Source organism: Monodon monoceros, unplaced genomic scaffold, assembly GCF_005190385.1.
Source record: "Monodon monoceros isolate NGI ecotype Baffin Bay Population unplaced genomic scaffold, NGI_Narwhal_1 Super_Scaffold_19, whole genome shotgun sequence".
Taxonomy (NCBI): domain Eukaryota; kingdom Metazoa; phylum Chordata; class Mammalia; order Artiodactyla; family Monodontidae; genus Monodon; species Monodon monoceros.
Window position 1 is genome coordinate 65475942 of NW_021703775.1, and position 12665 is coordinate 65488606.

Consider the following 12665-nt stretch of genomic DNA (forward strand, 5'->3'; position numbering starts at 1 on the left):
GGTGACTTTTACTTTCCTTGACCAACTTTTCTGGATTTTTAATATTTTTTATATTTGGGGTTTGGGAGGGTGCTTTAAAATTTTTTCAAACAGAAAGCTAGTCTTTCCCTAAGTTCCTTCGTACTTGTACTGCCATACCTAAGCCCAACCTAGTGGCAAAACACTATGAAACATTGTGATGAGTTCATGGGTGTATCCAAATGTGAAAATTCATCAAATTGTACACTTTTGTACATGTGATTTATTTATTGTACATCAATTACACCTCAATAAAATTGTTTCTCTTTAAGAGGAAAGAAAATACAAAATAGTCCAGGTAATTTCCATTCTCCACACAAAATTGTCAAAATAACTATATACATAAAAAAAAACCCTGAATCAATTTTGGAAAGTAAATTTGATGTTCCAATCAGTGACAGGAGGCTACTCCAAGAGGTTAATAGCCTGAGTGAGGTGTAAAAATGTTCATTTAGCTTATTCTCCGTTCTCCAGCGGTGTCAGTGTCCTTGATTATAGATAGATGCAGTGCTCAGTGTTTGACCAGCTTCCGTCTTCTTCTGTTTGAACCTTTTTGCGGAGTCCACGTCAATCTTAGGTAACTTTTACCCCAAAGCACATGCTTCAGTGCACTTTAATTTTCCTTCAGTAAATAAATAGCACTTGCTAGCTTCCCTTAAGTAGCTATATAGCAAACCTGAGGGTTCTGAGACTTTGGGATCCGATAAAATTACAAAAACCAAGCATTCTTTCCAGAGATAATAATGAATACACTGATAAATGCTTTGAAGACAATTCCTTCACTCTGCTGGCAGATTTTCTCAGACATATATATTCTTTTCCTGTAAGACTAGCTACTGAAGTAGTCCAAAGGTCTGCAGTTGCCTAAAAAGTATGACAAAAGGAACACCAATGGCTACAGTGGGTTTAAGAATTGGGTCTCTGAGTTAGCTGGACAAGAAAGAAACAAATGTGTGTGTGTTGCCATCAGAGCCACCATCCTCAGAGTTTTAAATGTACATATGCTTTGACCCAGGTTCTAAGAATTTGTCCTAAGGCAGTATTTACATAAGCACACAGGGTTAGCCTCAGCACAATCAGAAAGAGGAAAAAGGGTTCCACCTCTTGGTGCGGCATGAAGAATGTGGGCCAGTGCAAGGGTAGGACCTCTCTGCGGGTTAGGTCTGCTTCTCATCACCGTTTTTCTATGCTTTTCCCCTCTGCTTTCCAATGCAACCAGTTGGACTGTGCTTCAGGGAAGAATTGGGCGCCCAGAGAACCCGTTCCGAGTGGCCCTGGAATACATCTCGAGTGGAAACCGAAGCTTGTCTGCAGTGGACTTCTTTGCCCTGAAAAACTGCAGCGAAGGTATCTGAATCTGGCTTTCCCCTCCGCTCCTTGGTAGCTTGTTGTCTTAAGTGGGTCAATTACCTGCCGCCATGATTAGCTGGGAATGTGCACACTTATATAGAAATGTCTACAGTGCTTTGGGTCTGATTGTGAGTATTGTCAAGCGCTTCATAGCTCAGCTGATCAATTTTCAAAGATCGAGTATAGTAGGATATCTGCTTAACTTAAAACTTTATCAAATAGAATATAGTCCTTGTTAGATAACACATTAGCTTAACTCCCCTGGCTGTCAAATACTTTCAGCTATGGTTTTGTTTTGTTTTGTGGAAATTTTCAAATGTTCACAATTGAATAGAATAGTGCAGTGAACCGCCATGTACCCTCAACCCAGTTTCAACAATTATCAACATTCTGCCATTTTTGTTTCACCTATATCTCCACCCCGCTAACTTGATAATTAGTATTTTACTTTTCTTCCTGAGGTAAAATTTACAACTATGTATTTTTAATGATTTGATTTAAGCTGTCATTAAGGGACAATGTGGGAAATGGTTATATGTGAATTTTTTTGCTTATTTTGTAAAAATCATTAGGGCATAGTCCACTGTGTCATTGAATTTCTTTTGCATAAGCCCTATATTGTGAATTTATTTCAAGATTTATTACCAAGAGAGGACATCTCTCTCCTGAAGAATAATTTGTTGATTTTTTTTCTTTTTGCCTTTGTTGCCAGGCAACTCTGAACTAAATGCAGTACTTAATCACAATAATTATATCTGTGTAGTTTTTTGTTGAGCTTATTTCCCCCTCCCTCTACAGAGTTTTTGATCTTCTATTCTTATTTTCAAGATCATGTTTTATATGTATCTTTCATTAGACGTTGCCTCAAGTCTGACTGGTATGCAGGATAAGATTGACCATCAATACATATATGAGGTCCATCTTTCCTTGGTTCTTCAGAAGACCTAGGGTCATAATTATAAACATCCTTTATTATTTCCCACATGTAGAGGGTATACAAGATGGGCTTGAATTATACAAATCTTCAGGAAAAGAGTTGCTTTCGTTGCCACTGTTCTCCTGCTGTGCCTGCCTCTTCCCAGTGGCTCACTGGGAAGGGAGCTCTCACCTGTGCCATGGAACCTGTGGTCTGGAGGCCCAAGAATGAAGTGTTGACAGGAAGGAAGCCTGTGGCACTCCCAGACCTAACCTCTCCATTTAGACTGTTCATGAACAACCATGAAGGCCCATAACACACAGCCATCTGTTGCAGGTAGAAGCCCCGTTTTGAATCTGGAGGTGGTATACAAAGCAGACTCCCTTTGGTAGGGAGCCCACTGACCACCCAGTTCCTTACGTTGCTGTAGCTCTTCATTCATTGCTGGCCTTTCAAGAACTTTGAAAAAGCGTATTTGTTTCTTTTTTTCTTTAATCAAAACTGATTTATGTGTGGGAAAAAGAGAAGCCACCATAACATGATAGATTGAACTTCAGTTCAAGTTGAAAAGTTGCTTAGCCTGTGATGTGAGGCACTGTACAAGAAACATGTGGTTTGGGAGAAAGCCAGGAGCTTGTACAAACGTTTCCACACTCACGAGCTTAGGGATTTGTGAACCTCTCTGTGTTCACAAATGTCAAGGGTCTACCTACGTACTGTCCAAAAGAGGCCATGTGTTGAAATGGAGCCGGTTAACAAGAATGTGTCAAGAGAAGGCATTAGTTCCCAGAACTGGCCTAATTGCATTTGAACAACATCAGGAGACGGGAATAAGTGACTACAAAACTCCAGGTATCAGGCCCAGCACAAATAGTCCTGCAAAAATTCCTTCTACCTTTGAAGGATATCAGCCAGTTGTGCACAATTTTCGTCCCTTAGAACTTCCTTTCAGCTGCAAAAGTTTTCCTCTGTAGCTTATGTTGCATTTGCAGCGACCTGTTGCACAGTTTAAAAGACATGTTTCTTTTCTGCTTCTCTACCCTTATGAAGCCAAGAGAGATGACCTCTCTAACTTTCTCTAATGATCCAGAAAGTGTTTCTTCTGGCAGGACACTCTCTTAAGGAGGGAGAAAAGAAGTCTTCCTCTGATTCCCTAGGGGAAGTAGACTGGCCAAGAGACCTAGGGAGGTTCTCATGGCCCAGCTACCTTTCTTCAGAGGCTCCAAGTCCAAGAACAGATGGCTTCAATAGGGACCAGGTGTCCTTTATGCTCCTTCTCAGGCTTAGAATCCTGTGACCACCAAGGGGTGTGAAGGGATCACTGTGGATCTGTGTAAGGCAGAGAAGAACAAAGTGATCCCATTGTGTCCTGAGAACTTCTAACTCTTCCTCCTGTTACAGAACAAATTCAGGTGCATATCAGTTGGTGTGGACAAGTTGCAAACATAAGAAGCACCCTAAAGCTACCCTCATATATTTAAAGGGAAAGAGTTGTTTTGGAGGCGTACTCAAGGCCTGTTTGGTATAGACAAATGTCTGCGTTTTCTTAGGTCATTGCTTTAGTTAGGTCATGAAGAGGAGGAGCTAAGAGGAGAGAAGTAAAATCTTTGAGGGGATGACGCTGATGACATGCTAGCCAGGTTGTTAATAGGTTTGCAGGTTGTCTGGTCTACTTTCTATAGAACTCTACAACCCTTCCTTGTCCCACGTGAAAAGAGGTGCCATTTTTTTTTTTAAGAAGATGTTGGGGGTAGGAGTTTATTAACTAATTAATTTATTTTTGCTGTGTTGGGTCTTCGTTTCTGCGCGAGGGCTTTCTCTGGTTGCGGCGAGTGGGGGCCACTCTTCATCGCGGTGCGCGGGCCTCTCACTATCGCGGGCTCTTGTTGCGGAGCACAGGCTCCAGACGCGCAGGCTCAGTAGTTGTGGCTCACAGGCCCAGTTGCTCCGCGGCATGTGGAATCCTCCCAGACCAGGGCTCGAACCCATGTCCCCTGCATTAGCAGGCAGATTCTCAACCACTGTGCCACCAGGGAAGCCCCCAAGAGGTGCCATTTTAATTAAACTGGAGAAAGGGGAAGTTGGACAATTTTTCTCGCATAGGAGATGATATCTATCTGTGGGTGTCATCAGGGCAGAGGTCATGCCTCTTTCCTCTCTGAATCCTGACACCTATCACAGTATGTAACAGTTAATAGCCGCTCAGTTAATAAGCAATAAAAGCTCACATCTGTGGAGCACTTACTATGTGCACAGGCAAAGTGCTGATCCCTTTACGTGTGTTAGTTATCTCCTGCGAGCTTTACAATAATACTAAAAAATAGGTACTATTATCCTCATTTTACATATAGGGAAACTGAAGTGCACAGAAGTTTCTAAAGTTGCCATAGTCATTCAGTTAGGGAAAAGTAGAGCCGAACTCAATCCCAAGTCAACTGGATCACCAAGCCAGTATTTCTGTCCATGACATTCTGCGGCCTTAATGGAATGTGTAAAGGCTGGAGTTTTATAGGTTACTGGAAACCTTAAAATTATCCTTGACTCTTCCTCTTATCCCTACATCCAGATGGTCAAGTCTTGAGCTCTAGGCTTGTGGCTGCCTCACATTCTATCTGTTGCTATCCAGATGCTACTGTTACTGCTTCTCAAGTTTATCCCTCTGACTTCATTTCCTCAGCCATGTGCCTTATCCAGGCCTTCACATATGCATACTGGGACTTTGGCAATAACCAGCTGGTCTCCCTGATATCATTATTCATCCTTTGCACATTACCAGGAAAATCTCCCCCAAATTCCTTTTTCTTGTGGCACTTTCATGAGAATTTCAGTAACTTCTTATTGTCTACCACGTCAGAAATATGAGGGCTAGAATGGACCACCTCACTCATTTCCTGGGGCCAGGAAAATGATGGGCTGGGGGTCTGACCTTGGTATTTTCACCACTGCTCAGTCTTGCCTGGAAAGCCCCAGTGTCTCTGCCTGATTTCCAAGGTTCTTACAATCTGGCCCCCCGTATCTGTTCAACATTATGCCCTCTGTTCTCTACACCTTCTGTCCTCTAGTCAGACTGGTGTTCTGTACACTATGCCAGGAGTGCCCTACTTGGTCCCAGGCATTTCATTTTGAACACTGATTGACCATTTATGATCTAGCTTGGAGCCCAAACCCTCCAGAACACCATTCTCAGCTAAAGAAATTCTTCTCGGAAGACTTTGCTCTCTCCATCTAAATTTAGTAGCTGTTTTATAATTATTTCTCAACTAGTCATTTTAGGACCCTAACTTGAGGTTCAGAACCTTGTCTTCTATTTCTTTTATTTCTCCAGGGGGCAGTTAACACCATGCTAAATACATAAGAAACACAATGTAAATACTTGTTGACTGATTGGCTAATCAATCAATTGATAAATGCTACTCCTGCTTTTATAGCTTTGGGCTACTACTCCCAAAAGAAAGTAGCAGTGAGTGGAAATTACTTGGAAGAGGTTTTCCCCTCATCTTGAAAGAGCAGTGTGTATATTCAGCACTGAGGGGAGGGATGTCAGCTCCTAGAGACACCCATGCCCTGGCTCCCAGGGAACCCTTAACCCTTTCAAACGACCTTTCTTCAGCAGACAACCCAGAGCAAGATTGTGAAGGACACTCATCGGGACCCCTCATGTTCAGAGAAAGCTACAGAAAGACATATGTCAGAATGGCAGGATTAGCATACTGAAAAGGATTTGAAAACTATCAGTGTGCCTCTGACCAGCTCATAAAAATACATATTGCAAACACCCATCTAGCGCCTTCTATGTGCCAGGTCCCGTTCTAAGCACATTGCTTATATTAACTCATTAAATCCTTATTGCTGTGAGGTATACATTATTATTATCATCACTCCCATTATATGGATGGGGAGATCGAGGCACAGAGACCTAAGTAATTTACGCAAAGTCTCACAGCTTTGGCTCCAACTGGCTCCAGCATCCATACTCTTATCTACCACACATTGCTGCTACCTGTAGAAGGTCCCTGCTGGACAGGACCTCAGAAAGCATCTAATCTGCCTCCCTCCACCATGTGGAAATTGAATGCACAAACACCCAAAGATTTGCCTTGAACTTTGACACACTAAATTACTGATTAGCCCAATGTGCTTTCTACCTCCGTCTCAGGGTTGTCAAGTTCTCACTTTGTCTAAGAAACCAGTTCAGAATTTCCCTCTCCCTGCCCAGATGGGTCAAAGGCAGCTTAGGAGGACTAACACCCCCTGATCAACAGTGGGCAAATCAAGGAACTAAAAATGGCTCCAGTGTAAGCTTAAGCATGTTTTACTGCAGGTCACCATAGTTCCACTTCTCTCTAATGAACCTGCAAGAATCTCACAGCTGAGGTCTCCCAGGTCAGCGCCGCATTCAGCTCACTCACAGATTTCTCAACAAGGAGTGCTCTTGACCCCTTACCCTATCAAGACATCTCCATACACATTACCTCTTCTGATCCATTCAGAGAGGGTGTCAGAATCTTCACATTACCCGTGGTGGGGGGCAGGGTGGGTATTTCGCTAACTTCTGTAGTTCAGGAAAGGGAAGAAATCCAAGGGGTCAAATGCAGTCCAACCACCGTGGATACCTTAAAACATGTGTCCCAGAAGAGTTGGGGATGCACAGATATCTTAACCTCTCTGGGCCTAAAATGAGCGCATTTGAACTAGATCCACAGTCCTTAAACATTTTTTAGAGGCTGAACTCTTAATTCAAATAAAATCTTATATAGAAGTCCAGTATATAAAATTACACAAGCAGAGCTGCCCTTGAGGAAGTGAGGGTGGGAAACCCACCCGTTCCACAGCCCTTGACACACCCTCCAAATGGGTTTTCATGAAGTACAGTTTGAGAACCCCTGGACAGTCTGATTTTCAACTCTCACATTAACTCCAGCTTTTTGATCCTATCATATTGTACTTATTTAAAATGTGATAGACAAAAGTAGTTACATTAACCATACCTTCTTTAAATGATTAAGACTAAGCCCAAGGCTATTGTACTTTGAATATGGGCCATTTCCACAAGACAAATTTTTGTCACTGTGGGTCCTGGCTTTGAGATGCTAGGTATGGAGCTGGTATGAATGTTTCCAGTAAAACATGCGTGGCATCTCCTGGCCTTGTCTCCTCTCTCTTCTTACTTCACCAAAGACAGTGATGGGCAGTGGAGGATGTCCTCCTTAGACCAAGAGTTGACAAGAGGAAATGAGAGAAGCTAAACAAACAGATTCTAATCTTTGGCCAGCCGTGTGGAACCAATTAGCCTCTAGAGTAAGCTCCAAAATCCAGCTGGGTAAAATGAAGGAGTACCTCATGGGCTCCTGGCAGCTTGGCCCAAACTGGGCATTTTCTGTTCCAAAAGCAGGCAGTGCCCTGCAGGATCCTCAGTCTGTGCTTGTAAAATGAAGATTACTGTGACACACTGTCTTGGGGCTGCTAGCAGAAAACTCTCTATGTAACAGACTCATCTATCCCTCTATCCGTCCATGCATTCACTATTTACTGAGCAGTACTAAACTAAACACAATATGTATATAGTGACACTGATATAAACTTGTTTGTGTCTTAGGACTGAGTTTTGGTGTGGTGGCTTTAAGATCTCCATTCTACTCGGCACAAACACTGCTTTCCAAAAGACCTCCCTGGCTTATTTTTAGTGTGCACCAGAGGTATTGAATGTGTGCTCCATTTGTAGAGATGTCTTCCTCCAAACTAGTTGCAATGCGCCTTTCTCAGACCACAGAACGTGTGCTGAATCAGCAATCAGGGGATTTAAGTCCCCTTTCCACCTCTTATTTGCCATAGACTAGCCAACTCTGTGGATCAGAAGGGACATTAAAGGTGTCCCCCAGAATTGGCACACTGATCATTTTTTAGTTTAAAATAACAATATGTCAATGGCTGTCCTGAAATTGACCTTAATCATGAGGGTCAAAAGAGAAGATGGCTGTGGAGGTGTGTTTGTAGGTATTGCCCTGAGCTACCTGACTTCTCTGCCCTCACCTGGCCTGAGGCCTTTAAAAATGAAGCTGCTCCCTTTCTGCTGCTCGGTTTCTCATGGAGAAACTACTATTCACAGAAATAAATTGGCTCTTCTGACGCCTCCTGTAAACGTTTCATGTTAATGATAACCAAATGCCAAGTGGGCAATGGGAGCTGCAGCATTGCCAACCTGACGCTGGCACCCAGGTGGCCACCACCTGGGTTGGTCTCTTTAAGGGACTGAATCAACTGTGCGGTGGTGGGAGCTATTGCTTGGAAGTGAAAGCCAAGGAGAAATCGGAGCCACAGCCTGGTGTCCTCACTCAGTTCTCACTGTGTCTTCCAGGTGGAGGGTGAACCCCGTTTACCAAACGCTCCCCTTCTTAATTTCCAATTTCTAAAACTTCTTGCCCATAATTTATCTGTGGACTATACTGTTTAAAATGATGATTTCATCTAGCCACTGAGATCTACTCACGTTTCCCCAAATGCCTCCCCACCTCAAGCTTTCGCTCCAGCTCTGCCCCCCTCCCCCATTCCCAATATCTGCCTGTCCCAGTCCTACACATCTTTTAAATCTCAGCTCAAATACTGTCTCCTCCAAGAAGTCTCAGCCCAGAATTGTGTTTCCATATATTTCTGTTTTAGAACAGCCTACTTCCTTCCAGAGTTATTTATGTCTTGCTCAATAGATGGATGCTAGATTCTAGTTTTAAAAAGACCGTGTCTTTTTTTTTTAATCTCCTATACCCCAGTTAGCAACTAACAGTGTTTTTCCCATGGTAAGCAGTGAATAAAGGTTTTGCTGTTACAATGTAGGAGAGAGATTACAGGCTTTGGAATCAGACAGAATGAGTGTAGAATTCCAGCTCCATCACTTACCACCCTTTTGAGCTCAGAAGAGGTTTTTTGTTTGTTTGTTAGTTTGTTTTTATCTATGAGTTTGGGTTTTCTCATAAGTAAATGGAGCTAATAATATATAATTATGGGTTTGCTGGGAAATTAAAACTGATATTGTGTGAAGAGCCCCTAGGACAGTGCTTGGCACAGTAAATACCATCTTCCTCTCTCTCCCATGTCCCCTGACTGAGCTAAATGTCCTCATTCTGGAACCAGGGCTGAATAATTCTGCACGACTAGCCCAGGGTATGTTATATATTTGCAGGGTCACACCCACCTTTCACTTTAATTTTTATTGTTTTTTCTTTAATATATTACCTTTTTAATAATATCTTTTATTTAATTGTTAATTTATAGAATTTAATTTTCAATAGTAATTGTTTATCAGCTAGCTCACAAAATTTCTGAAAATTTAATAATCCGCTCTTGCCAATGAGTAGAGCTGGCTGTAACCCACCACTGCACTCTTTCCTTCCAAGACTGCTTTTTCTAAACCCCAGACATTATACCATCTTATTCATAAACATTTCAGCATACACCCCTAAAAGAGAAAGACTCTTTAAGAGAAAAAAGAAAGAACCATAATATCATTATCACACATAACAATTTTAATAGTAATTCCTTAATATTCCCTAATAGTTCTCTAATTGGCATGTGAATTGAATCTACCTTTCACTCTCACTCTGGGCATTGTCTGAACCTTTGGGCCGAGGGAGAGGTTATCCCATGTCCAGCAAAGACCCTGACAGCCCAGATCTACATTCTGATTTTGAAGGAAGCTGCTTCTGTATGCTTTTATCTCTAATACAGTCATTTTTTCCTTTGTGACTCAGTGCACAGAATCCACTCTGTCCCCAAAGGAGAAAGACCGTTTAATCCTGTGGAGATGATTGCAGACAAAGGAAGAACCTAAAAGTCCTTTGACCTGCTTATCACACTGTCTCCTCAAGCAGACTAAACATGGGGTCTAAAACAACCAGGCCCTCAGCTTGTGGAACCAGAAAAGAACTTTGTCCGCCCCTCCTTTCCCTACTGACGCATAGCTGCTGTTGGCTTATGAATGGCTTATTCATAATCACTAATAAAGCCAATTAGAAATGCCCCACGAAGTGCTTAGGAACAATAATGACTGCTTGGGCGACTATTTTAAATATTCGACCATTGAAAATCACCTGGAAATGGGGGCACACACAAAAGGTCTTAAAATATAAATAGATAAGGAACCAGTGTGCTGAGGTCATTGTACTCCCAAAAGAAAATTACTTCCAAATTACAACTACATAAAAGAAATAATTGAAAAGATTAATCACACTAAAATAATTGGTCTATCTGACAAGTAATTTGGAGCAATATTCAGTCATTGACATCAATGTCTAGTAGTAAAATAGTAATGAATTTCATTCTCTGACTAATGTATTTATTTTATTAATGGTACTAAATGGTGTTGTTACTGCTTATAAATATTTCATAACTTTTAATTCATTAAAATGTTCAAGAAATTTCCAAAAGTATTTATTAGCTTTAAATCATTCTTAGTGTTCAATATGCGATTACCACTCTGCCTGGGTAATTAAAAAAATTATTATTTTGGGTAATGGGAGTCTCTGAATGCGGAGGATTAAGCCCTGGTTATTAATGAGACTATCGCTCCAGCTGGTGATGAATGAGGGGCTTGGTGAAGCTGTGTTCCCTCTTCGGGTCTCTAAGGCCCTTCTGTAGCCATTCCTTAAAACCTGGGGCTGTGAGGCAAACAGGGCGGACCCAGATAATTTAATTCCGGAGATGATAACCCGTGTCTAAACTGACACTTCTCTTTCAATCCACCACCTCTCCCAGCCCCGTTTCATCTTCCTGGAACAGCTGAGAGAAAAATTCGTATATTCCAACCTCGCCCCTTCTGTTTCTTTCATTCTTTGATAGAGGCCATAACAGGTGAAACGGGCAAAAAGATGCAACAGAAAGAACAACAAGGGACACCACATAATGAATAGTGGAAGGAGGATAGGATTTGGATGAGGAAAACATGGATTTGGGTCCTGAGTTGTTTGGGTGCTGCGCATCCATTACATCCTGCGGTACTGGATAATTCTTGTGTGAAATGAAGACAATGGTACCTGCCCCAGGGTCCGTGTGGGGATTAAATATGTTAGTCTGTGTGCCTACATGCCTGGAACCTAGTGGGAAATCAAACAGCGTTAGTTCTACTCTTTTCTAAGTCCAAAGAGTGTGTCATGGTGGTATTGATCCAATGGCCTTGGCAACTCTTAATTAACCTGGTACAAACAGTTGGTATGAGTCATCAAGGAAAACCGGGCCAACAGTGAGTTGTACAACTCAGGGACTCGGTGAAGTCTAAGGACAGGACGTCCCCTGGAGGAGGGGTGGGATAACTCCGCTCTCAGTGCTCTGCCCCATAGGTCTGAGATCAGGCTCACTGCACTGCCTCCAGAGGCTCATCCACACAGGGGATGGCTAAAGGCATTTGGTTGTGGGCAAATGGGGAGGGGGCAGGATCCACCAAGTGGCTTGAGGTGAAGTGTGGCCAGTGCTTCTCACACTGGGATGCGTGTACCTCAAGAATATATAGTGATGTTCTGGGAGTTTCCAAACCCACAGAATCAACATGGTACATCTTTCCAGACTGGAGTGGAAGGACATTTTCTATTAAAATTTTCAGGGATATATATTGGGCTCCAATGAAAACTGTGCACAAATTTAAGATAAAAGACCTTTTGTGCTCGTAGTAATTCCCCAGATTCTGGGAGGTGACTTCACCCTTCTCTGCCATTGGGGGAACATCAGAGGGTATGTTGGTGAAGCACCACTCCAGGGGGACAGAGGGACATGGGTAAGAGGAGGTACAGCCAGGCCTGGGGTCACCCACTGGAAAGCTGGTGCCAAAGGGAAGGTATCCTCTCAATGCAAGCCACGGATGGGCAGAATGGCAGGCAGAACCCAGGTGACACCAGAAATCAGCAGTGGGGCCCTCATCTACCAAATGAAGCAGAGAAGGGCTCAGTTCCTAAAATTTAGGTACCAGATCAGGGACGGACTAACAAATATGAGATTGCAAAGTCCCCTGTGCATTGGCCTGAAGCTTCTTAAATTTCCCCAAGGACAGAATTGATCTCACAGTTGGTTTGGTTTGGTTTTTGTTTGAAGGGGGACACAGGGAGGGGTACCAAACCTTTGAAGATCTGGGAGACATTTTATTTCCTCTCTTCCTGGACCCCTGGACAGAGCGCCTCACATCAGGGGTCTGGGAATGTCCAGAGTGGAGGACAGTGAGGGTGGGCTGAGGGAGCCGCCTGCTCTGCTCGCTGATGGGCATAGACTTGGGAGCTCAGGAGCCTGCACTGCTTCTCTCTTCACTCATGGCTATTTTGCCATTTGGGGCCCTCTCTGTCTTCAAGTTATGCTGTGAGCATAGCTTTTGTGGAACTTTAGTTGCCTAAAGTTGTGATTTGTTTTG

At 42.8% G+C, this 12665-nt stretch overlaps 1 protein-coding gene across 2 annotated transcripts in view; it reads left to right on the forward strand.

Annotated features, from left to right (window-relative positions):
* The window catches only part of ALK (ALK receptor tyrosine kinase), a 729733-nt gene that overhangs the window by 548965 nt on the left and 168103 nt on the right, over positions 1-12665 (forward strand). For both annotated transcript variants that reach the window (XM_029231576.1, XM_029231577.1), the window contains exon 6: positions 1238-1365. In XM_029231576.1, the coding sequence (XP_029087409.1) occupies positions 1238-1365 (128 nt within the window). The remainder of the gene's footprint in view (positions 1-1237; positions 1366-12665) is intronic.